We start from the raw sequence: 22,688 nt of genomic DNA, 5'->3' as shown, positions 1-22,688 counted from the left end.
CGGGAGGAAGGAGAGGGAAGATGGCTGAGGGTCTCCCAAGCCCTCCAGCACTCCCTACACTTGGAAAGAGGTCTTTGGCATGTGGCCTCCCCACACTCCATGCCAGTGAAAACTCTAGATTTCAGCTTTTATGAGCAGTATAAGATCAAACTATTTTGGACCATGGAGACACTCAGAAAGTGAGTGTCACAGTCACTCCCAAGTGACCTCTTGAGATTTCCAAGAAGATTTCCAAGTACTCAGGCAAGGAGGTACTCATTCATTCTTTTTTTCTAATTTTCTTTTTTGTTGGAGAGTTTGGGACACACACAGCAGTGCTCAAAGCTTATTCTTGACTCTCTGTTTCTGGGGATTGAATCCAGGGAGGGCTTACGCATTTTATTATCTCTCTGGTCCTTTGTGAAAAATTTTGTATTAAATTTCTCCTTTTTCCTTTTGTCATGTATTTTTATAATGTTGAAATTATAAAAAAAAACAACAACTGGGGCCGGGAAGGTGGCGCTAGAGGTAAGGTGTCTGCCTTACAAGCGCTAGCCAAGGAACGGACTGCGGTTCAATCCCCCGGCGTCCCATATGGTCCCCCCAAGCCAGGGGCAATTTCTGAGTGCATAGCCAGGAGTAACCCCTGAGCGTCAAACGGGTGTGGCCCAAAAACAAAACAAAAAAAAACAAAAACAAACAAAAAAAAACAACAACCATACACAGCTTTCAGCGGGGAGGGCACTTTTCTTTACTAATATGTTTTCTTTTATGGCCCAGTACTAGAATAGAATAGGCAACCTCAGTAGGATCTGAAGTTAGTACATTTCTATCACTGCAGTTATTATGTAAATCTGGTTTCCCTCACTTCTGCAGCATCATGCAGCTAGTGATTAAGTTTGTATCCTATTTGTATCCCATTCTGTTCAAGTCTGGAATGATTCTAAGGCACCAGTTTCATTGGGTAGATCCCAAACTTCTCTGAGGTTTTTATCATAGTGTGAAGATAAAAGACTGCCTACTAGGGATGTGAAAATGTGAATAAAACACATTCATGGAACTGTTTGGGGCCTCAGAAGTTGAAAAGGAATGATATTCTAATCTTCCATTTTCACCCTTTACATGCAATAGTTCTGCATATTCGGGGGGCTGGGGAACTGCACCTGGCAATGCTCATCATTTACTTCTGTCTCTGCACTCAAGAATTACTCCTGTGTAAACTATATCTTTTTAACTTAATAGTATATTACTTATAAATTAAAGGGCTGGAACAATAGTATAGCAGATAGAGCTTTTGCTTTGCATATGTCTGTTTTAGGTTTAATATCTAGTATCATATATGGTCCCCTAACCTACAGGAGTGATCTTTTAGTGCAAAGCCAGAGCAAATTCTGAGCACCTCTGGGTGTGGACCAAAAACCAGACCCAAACAAAACAAAACAAAACCCCCAAAATAATGTATTACTTATAAATTAATTTGTTATTTTGTGATGTTGTGTGAATGAGAAAAGCATTTGTTACAGAAAAGTAGAACTCAGAATTCAGGGCAGGTGGTTTAGGTTTGAGTTGTGCACTACAGAGATGTTTGTATAAGTATATGGTATACAGATTATAGCAAGATAAAAATATACACATTGGCACTGAACAGTAGCTATGTACATATAATGTAAAACAAAATACCCACAAGATGTGACAGTGCCTTTGGCACCATGTTTCACGCCACCTTGTTTTCGGCAGGAGGGTCCAATGAAGTAGGGTAGTGGCAGAGAAATAATACCAAGTCAGTGAGTTAAAGATTCTATGGACTCCTTCTGCTTTTACTTCTTTGCCTCTCTGCCATGTGCTCTCTTTTTCAAGTCCAAAGCCGGAACTCCCATTTTTATTCAAAACAACTCCCTATTACCAGGAGTGGGAAGATTGAGTCAGATGCAAAAGTAACTATTCAGTGGGCTTTTACATATCAAAAGAAGAGGTTACTGTGAAGCCAAAGTAGGGGGAACACCTTTGTTTAGTAAAACTAGGTTCATCTTACAATATAAGAAAAATATTGTGTTACCTGACTGAAGGATGTACAAAGATACTGAGGATGGTAGCAGTTCTATTTATGTATATATTAAATTAAAGAGAATGTCATATATTCTAGAGCAGGCAAAATTATGCAGTTTTAAAATGACCAACAGACCTCTATATACTTCTACCAATATAGCTGACAGAATAATGCTGCAATACTTACCTTAATATCCTTTCAAAAGTAAGGGCAATATAGGTCTGGGAGTGTATAGCTCTTTGGTAGAGTACATAGCTCACATGTGTGAGGCTTTTGTTTGGAGAGGGCAAAAAAAGTAATTACAATATAATGAGAAAATTTGAGCTGTGTGTTTTTTTTTGTTTTGTTTTGTTTTGTTTTGTTTTTGGGCCACACCCGGCGGTGCTCAGGGGTTACTCCTGGCTGTCTGCTCAGAAATAGCTCCTGGCAAGCACGGGGGACCATATGGGACACCGGGATTCGAACCAACCACCTTTGGTCCTGGATCAGCTGCTTGCAAGGCAAACACTGCTGTGCTATCTCTCCGGGCCCTGTGTTTTTTTTCTTAATTTTAAAAATAGGTAGTGGGACAGAACATTAGTACAGTAGGTAGGGCACATACTTTGCATTTGCTCAACTTTGGTTTGAGTCCCAGTATCCTATATGGTCCACTGAGCCCCACCAGAAGTAATCCCTGAGTGCAGAGGCTGGAGTAAGTCCTTGGCACAGCTGGGTATGCCACTAAAACAAAATAGGCAATAGATATGCACTATAAAATCGTAAAATATATTCAAGTTATCTTGTCTGTTATCTTGTCTCCTTATTACCCAGTTTCCTTCCTTAGCCAATGCTCTTAATTTTCTGTGCATTTATTAACTTCTAATGTTTGTCATTTTGTAATTTTTTTCAGATGACTCCAGAATTGATGATAAAAGCATGTACCTTTTATACTGGGCATTTAATAAAGACCCACTTTATGTAAGAATATGACTTAAAACATTTGATTCTTTCCCCCGGATTTCTTGTGTGTGTTTTTTTTTGTTTGTTTGTTTGTTTTAAATTGTTGTTTTCAGGTCACATCCTATGATGTTCAAGGGTTGCTCCTGGCTTTGTACTCAGAAATTACTCTTGGTAGGCTCAGGGGTCATATGGGATGCTGGGGATCGAACCTAGGATAAGCAGGCACCATATCCACTGTACTCTCTCTCTCTGCTCTCCCCTCTCCCCGCCTCAGGCTTCTTACTTTTTTTTGTTTGTTTGTTTTTTGTTTTTTGGGCCACACCCAGCAGTGCTCAGGGGTTACTCCTGACTATCTGCTCAGAAATAGCTCCTGGCAGGCACAGGGGACCATATGGGACACTGGGATTCGAACCAACCACCTTAGGTCCTGGACCTGCTGCTTGCAAGGCAAACACCGCTGTACTATCTCTCCGGGCCCAATATTTATTTTTCTTATAAAAAGTTATTTTTGTCACTTTGTTGATATTAACTACTTATGTCTCTACCAAATTTTCTTTCTCTTTTTTTTTTGAAATGATTTTATTATTTAAGCACCGTGGTTACAGAAACATTCATAGTTGGGTTTCAGTTGTCAAATGTACACCACCCTTTACCAGTGTAACTTTCCCACCAACAATGTCTCCAATTTTCCTTCTCCCCATCTGCCTTTCTTTAGGATAGGCATTTTACTGTTCTCTCTCTCCGCCTTTTCTCCCCCCTCTCCCCTTCCTTCCTTCCTTCCTTCCTTCCTTCCTTCCTTCCTTCCTTCCTTCCTTCCTTCCTTGCTTCCTTCCTTCCTTCCTACCTTCCTTTCGTCCCTCCCTCCTCCCTGCTTTCCTTCCCTACTCCCTCCCTCCTTCCCTCCTACCTCCCTCCCTCCCTCCCTCCCTCCCTCCCTCCCATCCTTCCTCCCTCCCTCCCTCCCTCCCTCCCTCCCCCTCCCTCCCCCCTCCCCCCCTCCCCTCTCCTCCCTCCCTCCCTCCCTCCCCCCCTCCCCTCCCTCCCCTCTCCTCCCTCCCTCCCTCCCTCCCTCCCTCCCTCCCTTCCTTCCTTCCTTCCTTCCTTCCTTCCTTCCTTCCTTCCTTCCTTCCTTCCTTCCTTCCTTCCTTCCTCCCCCCTGGCTTGGGGGGACCATATGGGACGAACCGCGGTCCTTCCTTGGCTAGCGCTTGCAAGGCAGACACCTTACCTCTAGCACCACCTAGCCGGCCCCTCCCCTTTTCATTTCTAATTCAGTTTATTAAGTTTCTTTTTTCCCCTTTCTTTGTTGGGTTTAGCCTGGTTGACCTATTGAGTGACAGGACAGTATTGAAGTCTCTCACTGTGTGCTATTGATTATTATTGTGTGCTTATTGTATGGATTATTGTGTGCTTCGAGTCTATCAGCAATTGTTTTAAATATTTTGCTGGTCCCTCCTTGGGTGAATATATGTTTAGGAAGAATGTGATTTCTGGGCCGGGCGGTGGCGCTGGAGGTAAGGTGCCTGCCTTGCCTGCGCTAGCCTAGGACGGACCGCGGTTCGATCCCCCGGTGTCCCATATGGTCCCCCAAGAAGCCAGGAGCAACTTCTGAGCGCATAGCCAGGAGTAACCCCTGAGCGTCCCAGGGTGTGGCCCAAAAACCAAAAAAAAAAAAAAAAAAAAGAATGTGATTTCTTCCTGTTGTATATATCTTTTGATCATTAAGAAATGTATGTCTCTGTCTTTTATAACCATTTAAATTTAAAATCTGTGTCATCTGATTTTAGTATGGCCATCCCAGCTGAGGGAGTTGCCTGCTCTATCAATGGTTCTCTATCCTTTGATTTTGAGTCTGTGTTTGCTCTGACCATTCAGTTGTGTTTTTTGTAGAAAATAGAACATTGGATTCAATCTTTTCATCCATTTTACCACTCACTTTCTCTTAAGTGGTTCATTTAGCCCATTGACGTTGCAAGAGATGATTGTCATGGGATTTAGTGGCATCTTTTCGTAGAAGTTTGGTTTGTTTGTTGGGTCTGTCTTGTCTTAAAGTAGGTCTTTTAATTAGTCTTTTAAGGCTGGTTTGATTCTGTAAAAGTATATCAATGAAGCTGTATATCCTTCCTTCAAACCTGAATGGGTGAAGTCTGGCTGGGTGAGGTGTGCTTTATGAAGCATACATTTAATTGAGTTTTTTTTTTTTGTTTTGTTTTGTTTTTTGGGCTACATTCATTTGATACTCAGGGGTTACTCCTGGCTAAGTACTCAGAAATTGCCCCTGGCTTGGGGGAACCATATGGGATGCCGGGAGATTGAACCGCAGTCCTTCTTTGGCTAGTGCTTGCAAGGCAGACACCTTACTTCTAGCGCCACCTTGCCTGCCCCAAGGTTTTTTCTTTTTCTCTTTTATTCCTGCCCCAAATTGAGTTTTTTCATTATATCCCATAACTACCTTCTAGACTTGAGGGTTGCTTGTGATAAATCTGCTTAAAATCTTAAAGATACTCTTTTGTATACAGTTTCCCTTTTTGATCTTGCTACCTTTCAGTATTCTATCCCAGTCTGTGGTATTCGTCACTGTGACTAGAATGTACCTTGGGTTGCTTTCCTTTGGATCTATTTTAGATAGTATTCTTCAGCCATGCAGAATTTGGTTGTATGGACTCTTTAGCTCCTGGAGTTTCTCTGAAATGATGTATTTGAAGTTTCTTTTTTTTTTTTTTTTTTTTGGGCCACACCCGGTAACACTCAGGGGTTACTCCTGACTATGCTCTCAGAAGTTGCTCCTGGCTTGGGGGACCATATGGGACACCGGGGGATCGAACCGCGGTCCGTCCAAGGCTAGCGCAGGCAAGGCAGGCACCTTACCTTTAGCGCCACCGCCTGGCCCCTATTTGAAGTTTCTTGATGAGGATTCTCTTCCTGGGCCTCTGAGACTCTAATTATTCTTACATTGGTTCTGTTGAGTTTATTTCAGACTTCAGTTTTCTTCTGTTTACATTCTTTGAAGTTTTTTTTCTTTTGTCTAATTGTTTTAAGGCTCTTTTTTTTTTTTTTTTTTTGGTTTTTGGTTTTTGGGTCACACCCGGCAGTGCTCAGGGGTTTTTCCTGGCTCCATGCTCAGAAATTGCTCCTGGCAGGCACAGGGGACCATATGGGGCACCGGGATTCCAACCGATGACCTCCTGCATGAAAGGCAAACGCCTTACCTCCATGCTATCTCTCCGGCCCCAGGGCTCTTTTCTTTTTCAACCTCTTCTATTGTATGGAATTGTTATACATCTTATCTTGCTCACGAATTCTATCCTAAGCTGCTGTTAATCTGCTGGGGAAGCTTTCTAGTGAAGTTTTCATTTCACCTTCCAAGTTTTTCAGTACTGTTATTTTAGTTTGAAGTTTTCTCATTATTGCTTTTATATCCTCTTAATTCTTATTTGTGGTTCATTCAGTTTATTTCATGGAATCTTTGAGTTCTTTGATTATTCTTTAGATTTTCTCCCTAAAGTCTTTATTGGAGAGGTTATAGAGGTGGTTCAGTACTTGTTGGGTCTGCAGAGCTACCATCATCATTCTCTAAGCATGATGGTGTTCTGCATTGTTTCCCCATTGTGTCCTTTGCAGTGTAGTGTTTTCTACGTGTTGTGATGGGGTTTGTTAACTAGAGGATATATGTGTAGCCATGAAGCAGGGGTTAAGGGCTGCTTACCATGCCACTGGTCAGTTTTCTTTTCTTTTCTTTTTTTTTTACTTCAGTTTTGCAATTTGCATTACTGTGGTGCCTAATAAGCTCCTCATACTCTTTTTTTTTCTTTTCTTGCTGGTTCCTCTCAGGGCTTTGGGCAGTGCCAGTTACTGCTACCTTCTGGAGACAAGGGAAGTCACCACAACACTGGTAGACTTCCTCTCTGTTTTTTTTTGTTTTTTGTTTTTTTTTTGGTCTATGCATCATACCTGGCAATGTTACATCTGGAAAAGGTTACATTTGGCTCTGCACTGAGGAATTACTCCTTGCAGTGCTAGGAGGACTATAAATGATACCTGGGATCAAACCTGAGTCTTTAGTGTTCACTGCACACATCCTACCCACTATATTATATTTCCAGTCATTCTACCATTTTGTACTATATATTTTTAGATGTTTACTCAGTCTAGGAATGTTCTTTACACTTCAAGTTATCATTTTTGTCTCTTTTTGGGGAAGTGAGGAGTTCACAACTGGGGTGCTCAGTACTTACTCCAGGCAGTGCTCAAGGACTATATGTGCTAGGCATTAAGCCCCCTGATATTATCAGATTCCTCATTTTGTATTTTTAAAATTAAAAGTTCAAAATAGAAAGTATAGGCTCACAATCTCTTTTATCTTGAATTTCTTGGAGTCAGATAATTTGGAATTTAGATTCCTTTTTAAATTTTATTGATTTATTTTATTTTTTATTTTTTTGGCCACACCTGGAAGTGGTCAGGAGTTACTACTGGCTTTGCACTCAGGAATTACTCCTGGAAGACTTGAGGTATGGTATGCCAGGGATCGAACCTGGGTTGTCCGTGTACAAGGCAAATGCCCTATCCCCTGTACTATTGCTCTGCCCCTCAGGTTCCTTTTTAAAATTTGATGTTAGAAGGTAAATCTCTGCACTAACTGTGTGTTTTATGCTGTCTTCAGAAGTGCCAGAGTGGTATGTAGGAAACAGACACATCTGAACACACTGGATCTAAAGTATGGTTAGACTTACTAAATGAAATGAAGACTAAAAACCAGCCTGGTATCAGATTCATTGGAGTTCTGTCTGATATAAAAACTAGTTTAGTATGGTCTAGATTTTACCTCTAAATAGTAAAAAACAAACAAAAAACCAAACTAACCAAAAAACTCTTCTCAAAATCCACAACTTTTAAGGCGGTGGCTACAAGGGCTGGTGCTTGCGGCTTGCATGCATGTGGAAGCCCTGGGCTCTATCCTTGACACTACATAGCCCTCCAAGTACCCTTCTGTATGGTATGGCATCCCTGCCCACAAAAATATTGTTTAATCCCCAAACCAAAACCTTCTTTGGATTTTAGATATTTATGGGTTTGAGAAATATGGAAAACAATAATACAAACTCAAAGGAAATGCTAAAACAGATTGGAGCAAAAATAATAGACATAGACATTTAATCATTTTTCTTGGCAATTGTTTTTGTTTATTTGCTCTTTGGCCACACTATGCAATACTCAGGGCTTATTCCAGGCTCAGGTATCATCACTCCTGTGCTGGGGCGAGTGAATAGATGACATGGGATGTCAGGGATTGAGCCTGAATAGGCTGCCTCTTTTAAGGCAATACTCTACTTGCTCTGGCCCCTCTCAGCTATGGTTTTTGAGGACGTAATGGAGATATTGCCCCCTTTTACTCTTTCAGTTTATTTGTGAAATTGTTGTTATAAACATAAATTTATTAATATTTCATATTTTTTGTCTATAGCACATGGAGAGACATTGTAATACCTACCAGCAATGAAGATGGATTTATGGCTGACAAAATAAGAATAGCAAAGGAACATGACAGTTTACGATATAAGAAACATATATTTTATCACTGGTACTCTTATGTGAAAGTTAAAAAAGAAAATGATAGAGGTAAATCCTTACATAGTTTCAGTTAGACTTTTTAGTCATTTAAAAATTCAAGAATCTGAACAAGTGAGCATAGTTGTATGAGAATTTATTATGAATTATTATAAAATGTAAAGCCAGTTGTTTAAACAATTTAAAAGCTTTTTCTTTCTTAGTTTTTATTGAAATAGGAATTTATCATATCTAAAATAACATCCTATAAATGTGTGATGTGAGTACAGGTATTTGATATAAGTAGATATTTGCTATTGTTTTTTCCCCATGCTAGTCAACTGATGTATTATAAATGCTGCAAAAATGGATTGTTTTGATGGAGACACTTAATTTTTTATAGATATTTTATTAGTGGCCTCATGAGAAACTTGGAGAAAATAATTTTCTTTACTTTATCACTATATTGCTAATTGGGGAGAAGTGGAAGCTCTGGAGTAGGAAATAGTCACAAGAGATAGAAAGTGCTGCCAACTCCTGCATGACCTTCTGCTTAGTCTCCCCACCCTCATCAGCCTTACAGGGGGATGCCCAGGGTCAGGACTGATAAAATATGTGGGAGGTCCTGCTTGACAGGATGCTCTGGTCCTGCTACCTCATGATGGCAATTGCAGAAAAGAATTTCATGGGGAGACAAATAGTAAAGTGAAGAAATTAAAAAAAAAGAAGGAGGGGTCTGGAGTGATAGTACTTTTGCCATGCAAGCGGTTGGCATCCCATATGGTCCTCTGAGCCTGCCAGGAGCATTTTTTGAGCACAGAGCCAGGAGTAACTCCTGAGTCTCACCAGATGTGGCTGCAAACCAAAACCAAAACCAAAAAAAAAAAAAACCTCCAAAAAAGCAATTAAAAAAAAATGGAAGAAGAAGATGGGAGAGGGAGCTGGAGTAAGGCACTCATCTTGCACATTGCCAACCCAGGTTTGATTCTTGGCATTCCATATGGTCACCCAAGCACCAGTTGCAGTGATCCTTGATTACAGATCTAGGAGTAAATCCTGAGCATGCTGAGTATAGCTCAAAAAAACAACAGCAAAAAAAAAAAAAAAAAAGGAGAGAAAAAGAAGTGTTTTCAAGAAAAAACAAACATGCCTCTCCTGATAGAGGAGGGCACCCATAAAGAAAAGTGAAAGGAATTGTATAACAAGTTAGATTCTGGTTGAATATAGAATTAAATGTGTTGCAAAGTTAGTTTTATAGGCCTTATTTGGGGGGGATTACCATGGCTTGGGGTTTCCTCTCCAGGGTATTGTTCCTCATTGGGTTATTTTCCAAGGAAAAGACTTAGAACCCCTGTGGTAGTCTTTCATATTCTTATCAATGTCTCTTATTTCAGTCTTCGCCATTTGGCTGGTATCATTTAGTCTCAACAGCCTTTTCCCAGGAGTCATCCAGGAGGGGTTTAAGCTTCATGTTTTGAGAAAAATAATGGCTGTCTAAAGGGCCAGAGAGATAGCACAGTGGTGGGGCATATTTTTGCTTTGCACGCAGCCAACACAGGACAGACCCTTGTTCTATTCCTGGCATCCCATATGGTCTCGTGAGCCTGTCAGGAGCGACTTCTGATGCAGAGCCAGGAGTAACCCTGAGTGCCACTGGATGTGATTCAAAAACAAAACAAACAAACAAAAAAAGTAAAAAATAAAGGCTGTTTGCAGAGTAACTTTCTCTCAGCTCCTATTTCTGTTACTTCTGAATTCACTGCCAGTGGAGTTCCCCCTAACTGTCCTCAATATCTTATAGTTGTTATTTTTTGTTTGTTTGTTTGGGGGTCACACTAGACAGTATTCAGAGCTTACACTAGTTTTGCACTCAAGATATCCTCCTAGTAGGAAACCCCATAGGAAACCTATGGGGTGCCAGTATTTTGGGTGCAAGGCAAATGCTCTGCTCACTGTATCTGGGTGCAAAACAAGCACCTTGCCTGCTGTACTCTCTCCAGACTCTCACTTTATAGTTGTAATGAGTATAAAATGTGTGCTATTACCCTAGCCTATGGCTTAGGTTTTATCTAGCTCACCAGGTGATTTTTTTTTCTAGTTTATGCTAATTAGAGAATTCTTTCTTCTTGATCAGCCCTGACTGGTTCGTCTGTCAGAGCAGACCATGCTACTATTTCAAGAGGAAAGACTGTGAAGCCTTTAGGAATAATGTCCTCAGTCTTGTTTTAATCATCTTCTTTATTGGTCTTGCCCTTTTGAGTTTTGACCTTTGGTTACAAAAAAGGGGGGTGGTCATATTTAATCATAGGGTATTTCTGATTTAACTAAAACAGAATACTGTTGTTAGGGGATAAAGGGAAACTAGGAAGGAAAGATCATTAAAGGAAAGAGAATTACCAGCATGGAATGTCATGAAGATATCCTAGGTAGTCCTGATAGCCTGGATGACTGAGTTCCTGCTGGATCCAAAGACCAGAAGATCATCATCTCAGCACCACTCTCTCAGTTTAATGGCCAACATTCTCAGAACATAATAAAGAAATGCTCAGCCACCACCTTTCTTAAAAGGGTATAAAAGGGGAAAGGTGAGGCCAGACGTCTTGTACAGAAGGGATAAGACTGTGCCTTTTACACAGCCGATTCAGGTTCTTTCCCCGGCACCTCATATGGTCTCTGGAGCACCACCAAGAGTTATCCTGAATTCAGAGCCAGGTAACCCCTGAGCATTGTCAGGTGTGGCCCCCAGTACCTTGCCCTTTCTTAGGCATGAGCTGTGTGTGGAAAGACTTCTACCTTTCTCTGGAAGCCATTTTTAGGAGACTCCTCCCATAATCTGGGAGCTTTCCTGCCGTTTTAGGGGCGGGCACACCTGGCGTCACTCAGGGGTTACTCCTGGCAGGCATGGGGGACCATATGGGATGCCGGAGATTGAAGCCGGGTCTGTCCCGGTTTGTCTGTTTGTAAGGCAAACAACCTACTGCTATGCTATCACACTGAACCCTTTCCTGCCTTTCTTTCCTGTTTCCCCTTCCCTTCCCTTCCCTTTCCTACCCGTTTTCTTCCCTTCCCTTCCCTTCCCTTCCCTTCTCTTCCCTTCCCTTCCCTTTCCTTCCCTTCCCTTCCCTTCCCTTCCCTTCCCTTCCCTTCCCTTCCCTTCCCTTCCCTGCCCTGCCCTGCCCTGCCCTGCCCTGCCCTTCCCTTCCCTGCCCTGCCCTTTCCTGCCCTTCCCTTCCCTTCCCTTCCCTTCCTTTCCCTGCCCTGCCCTGCCCTTCCTTTCCCTGCCCTGCCCTGACCTTCCCTTCCTTTCCCTGCCCTGCCCTGCCCTTCCTTTCCCTGCCCTGCCCTGACCTTCCCATCCCTCACCTTCCCTCTTCTTCCCTTCTCCTTCCCTTCCCCTTCCTCCCCACACTCAGTGGTGCCCAGGGGTTACTCCTGGCTCTTGGCTCAGAAGTTACTCCTGGGAAAAACTACTTTCGGAAGCTAGCCAGTGAGCCAGTGAGTGAGTAAGAAATGGCTGCATGTGGGGGTTTCCAGGCAGAGTGCTGATTGCTCTACCTGCAGAGTCTCCACCCGGCTGTGCTTCTTCTGAGGAAACTGAGGACCTGAAGGGAGCCCTGTCCTACTCTTCTCTGTCTTTCCTGAACTCTGGAAGCTCTCCTCAGAGCCCTGGGAAGAGAACTCCAAAAAAACTACATTCGGAAGCTAGCCAGCGAGCCAGTGAGTGAGTAAGAAATGGCTGCATGTGGGGGTTTCCAGGCAGAGTGCTGATTGCTCTACCTGCAGAGTCTCCACCCGGCTGTGCTCCTTCTGAGGAAACTGAGGACCTGAAGGGAGCCCTGTCCTACTCTTCTCTGTCTTTCCTGAACTCTGGAAGCTCACCTCAGAGCCCTGGGAAGCGAACCCCAAAAAAACTGAAGCCATCCAGCAAGTGAGTGAGTAAGAAATGGCTGGATGTGGGGGTTTCCAGGCAGAGTGCTGATTGCTCTACCTGCAGAGTCTCCACCCGGCTGTGCTTCTTCTGAGGAAACAGAGGACCTGAAGGGAGCCCTGTCCTGTCTTTTCTGAATTCTTGAAGCTCTCCTCAGAGTCCTGAGTCATTTGCAAGTCATTCACTTGCAAATGAATTCTTTCAAACTTTCCAAGAGGAACTACTACCAATCCTGGCAAGACTCTTTCATGAAATTGAACAAATGGAAACACTCCCAAATAACTTTTATGAAGCCAACATCACCCTCATACCTAAACCAGACAGAGATGCTATGAAAAAAGAAAATTACAGACCAATATCGTTGATGAATGCAGATGCAAAGATCCTCAACAAAATCCTGGCAAATAGGATTCAATACCTCATTAAGAAGATCATCCACTACGATCAAGTAGGTTTCATCCCAGGAATGCAAGGATGGTTTAACATCCGTAAGTCTATCAACATAATACACAACATCAACAACAAGAAAAATAAAAACCACATGATCATATCAATAGATGCTGAGAAAGCATTTGATAAGGTCCAACACCCATTCTTGATCAAAACTCTCAGCAAGATGGGAATGGAAGGAACCTTTCTCAAAATAGTTAAGGCCATCTACCACAAGCCAGTGGCAAATATTATCCTCAATGGAGAAAAACTAAAAGCCTTCCCTCTAAATTCTGGCACAAGACAAGGCTGTCCTCTCTCACCACTCCTATTCAACATAGCACTGGAAGTACTTGCTATAGCGATTAGGCAAGAAAAAGATATCAAGGGAATCCAGATAGGAAAGGAAGAAGTCAAGCTCTCACTGTTTGCAGATGACATGACGCTCTACTTAGAAAACCTTAAAGACTCTACCAAAAAGCTTCTAGAAACAATAGACTCATATAGCAAAGTGGCAGGCTACAAAATTAACACACAAAAATCAATGGCCTTTCTATACACCAATAGTAATAAGGAAGAAATGGACATTAAGAAAACAACCCCATTCACAATAGTGCCACACAAACTCAAATATCTTGGAATCAACTTGACTAAAAATGTGAAGGACCTATACAAAGAAAACTATAAAACTCTGCTCCAAGAAATAAGAGAGGACACGTGGAAATGGAAACACATACCCTGCTCATGGATTGGCAGGATTAACATCATCAAAATGTCAATACTCCCCAAGGCATTATACAGATTCAACGCTATCCCTCTAAAGATACCCATGACATTCTTCAAAGAAGTGGATCAGGCACTTTTGAAATTTGTTTGGAACAATGAACACCCTCGAATAGCTAAAGCAATCATTGGGAAAAAGAATATGGGAGGAATTACTTTCCCCAACTTTAAACTTTACTACAAAGCAATAGTTATCAAAACAGCATGGTATTGGAATAAGGACAGACCCTCAGATCAGTGGAATAGGCTTGAATACTCAGAAAATGTTCCCCAGACATACAATCACCTAATTTTTGATAAAGGAGCAGGAAATCCTAAATGGAGCAAGGAAAGCCTCTTCAACAAGTGGTGTTGGCACAACTGGCTAGCCACTTGCAAAAAATTAAACTTAGACCCCCAGCTAACATCATGTACGAAGGTAAAATCCAAATGGATTAAAGACCTCGATATCAGACCCCAAACCATAAGATATATAGAACAACACATAGGCAAAACTCTCCAGGACATTGAGACTACAGGCATCTTCAAGGAGGAAACTGCACTCTCCAAGCAAGTGAAAACAGAGATTAACAGATGGGAATATATTAAGTTGAGAAGCTTCTGCACCTCAAAGGAAATAGTGCCCAGGATACAAGAGCCACCCACTGAGTGGGAGAATCTATTCACCCAATACCCATCAGACAAGGGGCTAATCTCCAAAATATACAAGGCACTGACAGAAATTTACAAGAAAAAAACATCTAATCCCATCAAAAAATGGGGAGAAGAAATGAACAGACACTTTGACAAAGAAGAAGTACAAATGGCCAAAAGACACATGAAGAAATGCTCCACATCACTAATCATCAGGGAGATGCAAATCAAAACAACGATGAGATACCACCTCACACCTCAGAGAATGGCACACATCACAAAGAACGAGAATAAACAGTGCTGGCGGGGATGTGGAGAGAAAGGAACCCTTATCCACTGCTGGTGGGAATGCCGTCTAGTTCAACCTTTATGGAAAACAATATGGAGATTCCTCCAAAAACTGGAAATCGAGCTCCCATACGACCCAGCTATACCACTCCTAGGAATATACCCTAAGAACACAAAAATACAATACAAAAATCCCTTCCTTACACCTATATTCATTGCAGCACTATTTACCATAGCAAGACTCTGGAAACAACCAAGATGCCCTTCAACAGACGAATGGCTAAAGAAACTGTATACACAATGGAATATTATGCAGCTGTCAGGAGAGATGAAGTCATGAAATTTTCCTATACATGGATGTACACGGAATCTATTATGCTGAGTGAAATAAGTCAGAGAGAGAGAGAAAAACGCAGAATGGTCTCACTCATCTATGGGTTTTAAGAAAAATGAAAGACATTCTTGCAATAATAAATTTCAGACACAAAAGAGAAAAGAGCTGGAAGTTCCAGCTCACCTCAGGAAGCTCACCACAAAGAGTGATGAGTTTAGTTAGAGAAATAACTACATTTTGAACTGTCCTAATATTGAGAATGTATGAGGGAAATGCAGAGCCTGTTTAGAGTACAGGCAGGGGTCGGGTGGGGAGGAGGGAGATTTGGGACATGGGTGATGGGAATGTTGCACTGGTGATGGGTGGTGTTTCTTTTATGACTGAAACCCAAACACAATCATGTATGTAATCAAGGTGTTTAAATAAAAAAAAAAAAAAGAAGTTACTCTTGGCAGGCTCAGGCTATGGGATGCTGGAGATTGAACATGTGCAAGGCAAACACCCTACCTGCTGTGCTATTGCTCTGGCCTCATTTATTCATTTATTTTATTTTGGGGTCACACCCCGCAATGCTCAGGGATTACTCCTGGCTCTTTTATTTTTTAGGGAATTACTTCTAATCGGGTTTGGGGTACCATGTGGGATGCCTGGAACCAAACCTGGGTTGGCTGCATGCAAGGCAAGCTCCTTACCCACTATACTTTCAATCCAGCCCCCGCCTTTTCTTTAATAAAATCTTTTCTGACTTTGGCCTATTTGGTTACAGTCTCTTGTTTTCAATCCTGTTGAGAACAAGAGCCTGAGAGCTTGTTCCAGGTCTAGTACTGTGTTTTGTATGAGTAACTTAGGATGTTCTGGTTTCCTAAATATATTTATTAAATATACGATTTGACAAAATTGTATATATTATATCTCAATATCTAAACTTGTTTGTATGTTAAAGTCTTAAGAGTTATTTCTATCTACTGCTATTACTGGTCATTTTAACTATAATTAAAATCTAACAAAATTATAATGCAATTATGGTTCATATTATAAATGTGATACATATTATAAATGTCGTAAAAATTAAATACTGATATTTGGGAAGCAGCTTTAATTATATACAGCGATCTAACAGCCTAATGCATTTTTTTCAGCTCTGCTATTGCAGGTACAAAATATCTTTCTTAATCAGAAACTATTATCTATCCTACATAAATGGAAAAATAAAGCAAGAGAAACACGTCAATTAAGAGAAAATGAGTTGGTATGGTATACTGTAAATTAACTTTACATTGGTTGAATTTTGCTACTACTATATTAATGTTACTTCAGATAGTGATATTACATATGGAACTGAACATCATTTACTTTTGAATGGAGTTATTGTCATTTTTAAGTTAGTAATTTAAATTTTACCTTAGCTAACCAGGGTATTTCCTGATAAATTCATTTGTTTCATTTGAAGTTGAATCGAGAAAATATTTTTTAAAATATTTTCTTTAAATTCATTGCTATGAAGGATTTATTTAAGCAAATATTTAGATGACTGAAAGAGAAATTCGTTGAATAATTAGAATAGAAATAATGATAATAAATAACTTTATATGATTAGATTAATATTCTTTTTTGAGGATGGATTTGTATTTTTGGGGGGGCTACAGCTAGCAATGCTCAGTAATCACTCTTGGTGCTGCTGGAGAGTGAACCAGGGTTGGCCACATGCCTGGGAAACATTTTACACACCTCCTGTATTCTTTCTTCAGTCCCTAAGTTATTATTCTTTTTCTTTTTGTTTTGTTTTTTTGGGCCACACCCATTTGATGCTCATGGGTTACTTCTGGCTAAGCACTCAGAAATTGCCCCTGGCTTGGGGGGACCATATGGGACGCCGGGGGATCAAACCGCCGTCCTTCCTTGGCTAGCGCTTGCAAGGCAAGCACTCTAGAGCCACCTCACCGGCCCCTAAGTTATTATTCTTTTATTTAGCTTTTAAGTTAACTAAACTATAATTTCAGAGTAATTTTGCAATTACTAAAATGTGAAGGATGTTTAAGCTAAAGGATCAATCTTTTTTTTAATATCTCTTTTTGGAAGGAGTAACCACACTTGGGTTACTCCTAGCTCTGAGCTCAGAAATAGCTCCTGGGAGTCTCGGGGGACCATTTAAGATGCCGGGAATTGAACCCAGATCTGTCCTGGGTTGGGTGCATGCAAGGCGAACGCCCTATCACTGTGCTATCTCTCTGCCCCCCTTTTTATATCTTTATTTAAGCACCATGATTACAAACATGTTTGTAGTTGGGTTTTAGTTATAAAAAAAGAACATCCCCCCCTTCACCAGTGCAACATTCCCATCACCAATGTCCCCCATCTCCCTCTTTCCCACCCCCTGCCTATGTTCGAGACAGGCATTCTATTTCTCTCACTAAAGGATCATTCTTTTTTAGTTTTTTGTTTGTTTTTTTTGGGGGGGTCACATCCAATGGTGCTCAGGGGTTACTCCTGGCTCTGCACTCAGAAATCGCTCCTGGCTCAGGGGAGCATATGAGATGTGAGGGATCGAACCCACATTTGTCCCGGGTCAGCCACATTAAAGGCAAACACTCTACCACTGTGTGACAACTCCAGCCCTAAAGGATAATTCTTAACTTACTAAGCAATTACAGAAGAGGATCCAAAGGTTTCCCCTGAACCACCACAGGATATAAAACAAAAATAGAATTGAGGACCCAAGTAAACTCCAAGACTCTAGTTTTCTTAAACTATTAATATAGTATTATCTAATGCTGTTTTAGAACATTCATGGTATCTGTTAGGATCAGACAGAGAAGCATCCTGGAATTTTCATAGTTATATTAATTTTCCTTGATGTAGAAAGTTAGAATAAAGAGGAAAGAGAAAGGGAGGAAGAAATTAACTCCTCTCTTTGATGGTTACCATTTGATGGACAAGATCAACACTTTCACCCCAAATTGTTCTTATGCTGTGACTGACAGTACTACACATGTATCAAGATAGATTTATTAGTCACACAAGTAATTTTTAAAATTGTGCTTGGGTCTCAGAGTCAGGACAAATCCCTGAACACTGCTGGGTGTAGCTCCCAACACCTCCTGCCCAAATGTACATGGGTCTGCCAAGAATACTGAGATACATAGGTAGAGTTATTATTATTCTCTAGAAGTTATGAGATACAGGTATTGAACTGGAGTTTTTGCATATTGTACTAGATATAGTGGATTACATTTTATTGTTTTTGTTGTTGTTTTTTTTTTTGCTGTACATAGTACTCAGGTCTCATTCCTGGCTCTATGCTTAGGGATCATTCCTGGTGGTGTTCATGGGAGCATTGACATGCTAGATATTGAACACAGGCCAGATGTGTACAAAGCAATTGCCCTACATTTATTGATCCCTGGCACTTCATATCATACCTGAGCACTGCCTATTTGCCAGTTAAACAGTAAGATTTTCGGTTGCTGACTACTAATTCAGCATTTACTTCCTTCCTCCCTTATTTCCTTTCCTTCCTTCCTTCCTTCCTTCCTTCCTTCCTTCCTTCCTTCCTTCCTTCCTTCCTTCCTTCCTTCCTTCCTTCCTTCCTTCCTTCCTTCCTTCCTTCCTTCCTTCCTTCCTTCCTTCCTTCCTTCCTTCCTTCCTTCCTTCCTTCCTTCCTTCCTTCCTTCCTTCCTTCCTTCCTTCCTTCCTTCTACCTCCCTCCCTCTCTTCCTCCCTTCTTTCTACCTCCCTCTCTCCCTCCTACCTTTTACCTTCCCTCTTTCCTTCCTCCCTCCCTTCCTTCCTTCCTTCCTTCCTTCCTTCCTTCCTTCCTTCCTTCCTTCCTTCCTTCCTTCCTTCCTTCCTTCCTTCCTTCCTTCCTTCCTTCCTTCCTTCCTTTTCTCCCTCTCTCCCTTTCTCTCCCTTCCTCTTCCTTCCTACCTTCCTGGGGTCACACCTGTGTTAACGCCTGATCTGCCATCAGGAATTATTCCTGTGATGCTCAGGAGACACCAAAGCTGGGTTGGCCATGTGCAAGGCAAGCACCCTACCTAATACACTATTGTTCCAGTTCTTCATTCAGCATTCTCTATCACTTTGTGTATGTAGAAAGTTTTATGACCCCAACCCTCCATCTATTTATTGGTTGTCTAATGGTGAAACAGATAACTGTACACAGCTGTTCTATCCCTTTTCCATTTTCTCCAAACTGAACATCTGTGAGAGAGGGCAGCAGTTTCCTCTTATTTGAAGGCGGTAAAAGGGGAAGCTCCCAAGTAGTGCTTATAAGGTGTAGGGGTTCCAGAGTGATTCTTGACTGTGCTCAGTGCATGCATAGCCTGTGCCCTAACTGCTGTATATCTCCTGGCCTAGCATTGTTCTCTGCAGGAGTGTGCTGGGATGACAGGGAATACTTCTGTGTGTAATTTTTTATATACTAATTTATATATTTATTATTTGAGGTTATACTCAGCAGTGCTCTTGGGCTCTGCTCAGGGTCACTACTGGTGGTGCTCAGGGCATCATGCCATATTAGGGATTAAACCTGTGCCTCCTGCTCCAGTACTTGAGACATCTTTTGACCACAGTTAATTATTGTATATGTGATATTTTCTAAGATTTTAATACATATATTTTAAAATTATGGTTGTGTATGCACATGTCTGTGATTATATGGGTGAAACATTTATTGGGGCCTTTATTTTATTGTGTATTTTTCAGTAGTGTATCAAAAGTTAAAATAGGGGACCAGAGCGATAACGTAGTGGTAGGGCATTTGTCTTGCATGCAGCTGACCCAGAATGGACCTCGGTTTGGTCCCTGGTGTCCTATATGGTCCCCCGAGCCAGGAGCAATTTCTAAGTGCATAGCCAGGAATAACCCTTGAGCATCACCGGGTGTGGCCCAAAAACCAAAAAAAAAAAAAAAGTTAAAATAGGGACTTGATCAGTATCAGGCAAGAATAGACATTTTTCCTTTTGATTCTTCCTTTTCATCTTTATGTTAGCCTCCTCTACCTCATGCCCCAATTGTCAATTCTACTATAGCAAGAACCTCATCTCTGGGCTTCTAGTTTCCACATTCATAAAAGCATAACAGAAGAACTTGCATTGCTGCCAAGGTAGATGTTTGTGTCAATGTTGTACAGCAGTTTTTCTTATAGACTACAAAGTGATTTATGTAACAAAGATAACAATAACACATAATTTCAACTGGTGCTACCATTGTGTCAGCTACTGTGCTTTTTATATAATATCTCAATCCTTACAATGATTTTTATGGGCTTTATAAACTATTTTCATAGCAATTGTTAAAGCATGAACTTCAGTTGAATCAATGGAGAAGGAAGTTAGCACCAAAGACTTCACAAGAATCCAGTTTTTATGATATTACTGAAGTTTATGAATTTGATATTTCACAGTTACCTGAAAAAGCTATAGCACAGGTTTGTATTTTCCTATGTTTTCTTAATGATTGGTTTTGTGATCCTTATCAGAATCATGAGCGCCATATTTTAAAATATGTTTTAAAATAGTTTTTACAAGTAACTTTGGACTATCACACTGAAGGGTGGGATCCTCCATTTAGATGAGAGTAACAACAAAATATAGGTATTTTATTTATTTACTTATTTATTTGGTGTTTGGACCACACCTGGTGGCACACAGAGGTTTCTCCTGGCTCTGTGCTCAGAAATTGCTCCTTGCATGCTCGAGGATCATATGGGATGCCAGAGATTAAATCTTGGTCTGTCCTGAGTCGGCTACATGCAAGGCAAATGCCCTACCACTGTGCTATCGCTCTGGCCCAAAATATAGATATTTTAAAGCTACAGGAAGCAAGAAAGAAAGGCATGTTTCACCTTACTTTCTCTTATAAGCACATATTGTCATTTATGGTTCATTTAAATACCAGAACACTAATCTTTTAGTCTTAATTCTTTAAGTTGAGCATTTATGCTTCTGCTCTAGAATATGAATTAGATTTAACCTGTTTAAACTTTCACGTACTCAAAATATTATAACATATACTCCCTCTAGATTAAAATACATAAAAATGTAAATTTTATTTCTATAACTTACACATAATTGAGCTGATATCTGAAAAAATAAATCTCAATTCCTATTATTGATATATTCTGGCCTATTAAAATTTTAAATTAATTTCGTTTTTGTTTGTTTTTGAGTCATTCCAGCAACTACTCAGGGGTTACTCCTAGCTCTGCACTTAGAAATCACTCCTGGCAAACTTGGGTGACCATATGGGGTGTTGGGGATTGAACCTAAGTTGGCTGCATACAAGGCAAATGCCCTACCCGCTGTGTTATTGCTATGGCCACTAAATTTATTTTTTGAGGGGTCACATCCAATAGTATTCAGGGGTTATTCTTTGCCCTGTACTCAGGATTGATTGTGCTCAGGTGAGATATGAAGTACCAGATATCAAATAGGGGTCGGCTGCATACAAGTCTAGTGCTTTAGCTTCTATACTATCTCTCTGGCCCCAGTCCTTTATCTCTTTTCACAACTAAACTTTAAACCTCCAGAAAAGAGTTCATGCTGAAGAAAAAGTACAGTAGCAAGCACATTTGTGAAAATTATTGTATCTATAATGAAGTCATTAATGCAATGGCAGAAGGTTTAGTAAGCTCTTGTTAGCTGTCCATTCTGTTAAATTGGTATGTTCCTCGAGGGATGACAGCATCAAACAAATGAAGTCCAGAAATTCAAAGCACTATTACTGATACTATGATTTTTGTTTTTTTGGGCCACACCCGGCAGTGTTCAGGGCTTAGTCCTGGCTGTCTGCTCAGAAATAGCTCCTGGCAGGCACGGGGGACCATATGGGACACCGGGATTCGAACCAACCACCTTTGGTCCTGGATCAGCTGCTTGCAAGGCAAACGCCGCTGTACTATCTCTCCGGGCCCTGATACTACAATTTTTAAGGTTGTGTACTCAGCTGCCGGGCTTCCCGGAAGAAGGAAGATTGGAGGGGTGGGGGGGGTGGTGGCTACACTTGCTCCAAAAAAGTCCTCATGATATTAATCTCAAAAGCAGCATACCCAAAGTTTGGTCAGATTGGTGTCCCCTAAAGGAATTGTAGAGGGTAGTGATGAGGCAGGACCATCCAGAAAATGGTAACTGTGGATGATAGAGACAATAAGAGTTGCTTCGGCAGGGCAGGGGCTTGACGTGCCTTCTCCTCCCAAGATGAACAGCTTTCTGCTGTTTGGGCTGATGTATCCATGATCTTTCACAGCTCTGTTTACATCTCTAAAAAAAGAGTGAATCTATGGAGCTGGCCTGATTTGAACATTGCAACTGTGTTTGTAGGCATGGTTATGCTGCCAGACTTACTGTTTTTATTCCTTTGTTTCTGAGCCACACCAAATGGTGCTCAGGATTTACTCATGGCTCCGTGCTCATGTATTACTCCTGGCAGGCCAGGGAACCATGGGTTGCTGTGGATTGAACCCCGGTCAGCAGCATGCAAGGTAGATGCCCTATCCACTGTGCTATTGCTCCTGCCTCTGCTTTTATCTTTTTCAGGAGGAATCAGTGGATTTGGTCAATGGAATGATATCCCCAAAGTCAGGCAGCTACAAAATTGATACCAGAACATGTCTGAATCATCATTCCTAAGTTATTAACTATAATTATAGCCACTATATCTTTCTCTTCTTTCTGGATATTTCTAGAGAAATAAAATACATATGTGAATTTTACTTGAGACAAAATTCTGTAAGAACTTGCTTTGAAAAATATAAGTAATATTATTTTTTTAAAAATAACTCA

General features: G+C 41.0%; 1 protein-coding gene and 1 non-coding gene across 2 annotated transcripts in view; one reads left to right on the top strand and one right to left on the bottom strand.

Annotated features, from left to right (window-relative positions):
• Positions 1-22,688, top strand: part of FBXL13 (F-box and leucine rich repeat protein 13) — a 197,175-nt gene that overhangs the window by 17,377 nt on the left and 157,110 nt on the right. The window contains exons 4-7 of the mRNA XM_049777449.1: positions 2,916-2,983; positions 8,430-8,584; positions 16,047-16,156; positions 20,195-20,335. Coding sequence (XP_049633406.1) covers positions 2,916-2,983; positions 8,430-8,584; positions 16,047-16,156; positions 20,195-20,335 — 474 coding nt within the window. The remainder of the gene's footprint in view (positions 1-2,915; positions 2,984-8,429; positions 8,585-16,046; positions 16,157-20,194; positions 20,336-22,688) is intronic.
• LOC126030357 (small nucleolar RNA SNORA66) lies at positions 755-884 on the bottom strand. The gene has a single exon (XR_007503110.1). It is a non-coding gene; the product is annotated as a small nucleolar RNA SNORA66 (small nucleolar RNA).

Source organism: Suncus etruscus, chromosome 1, assembly GCF_024139225.1.
Source record: "Suncus etruscus isolate mSunEtr1 chromosome 1, mSunEtr1.pri.cur, whole genome shotgun sequence".
Classification (NCBI taxonomy): Eukaryota; Metazoa; Chordata; class Mammalia; order Eulipotyphla; family Soricidae; genus Suncus; species Suncus etruscus.
Note: the sequence above shows the minus strand (reverse complement) of the source record. Positions and strands in the feature narration are given on the sequence as shown.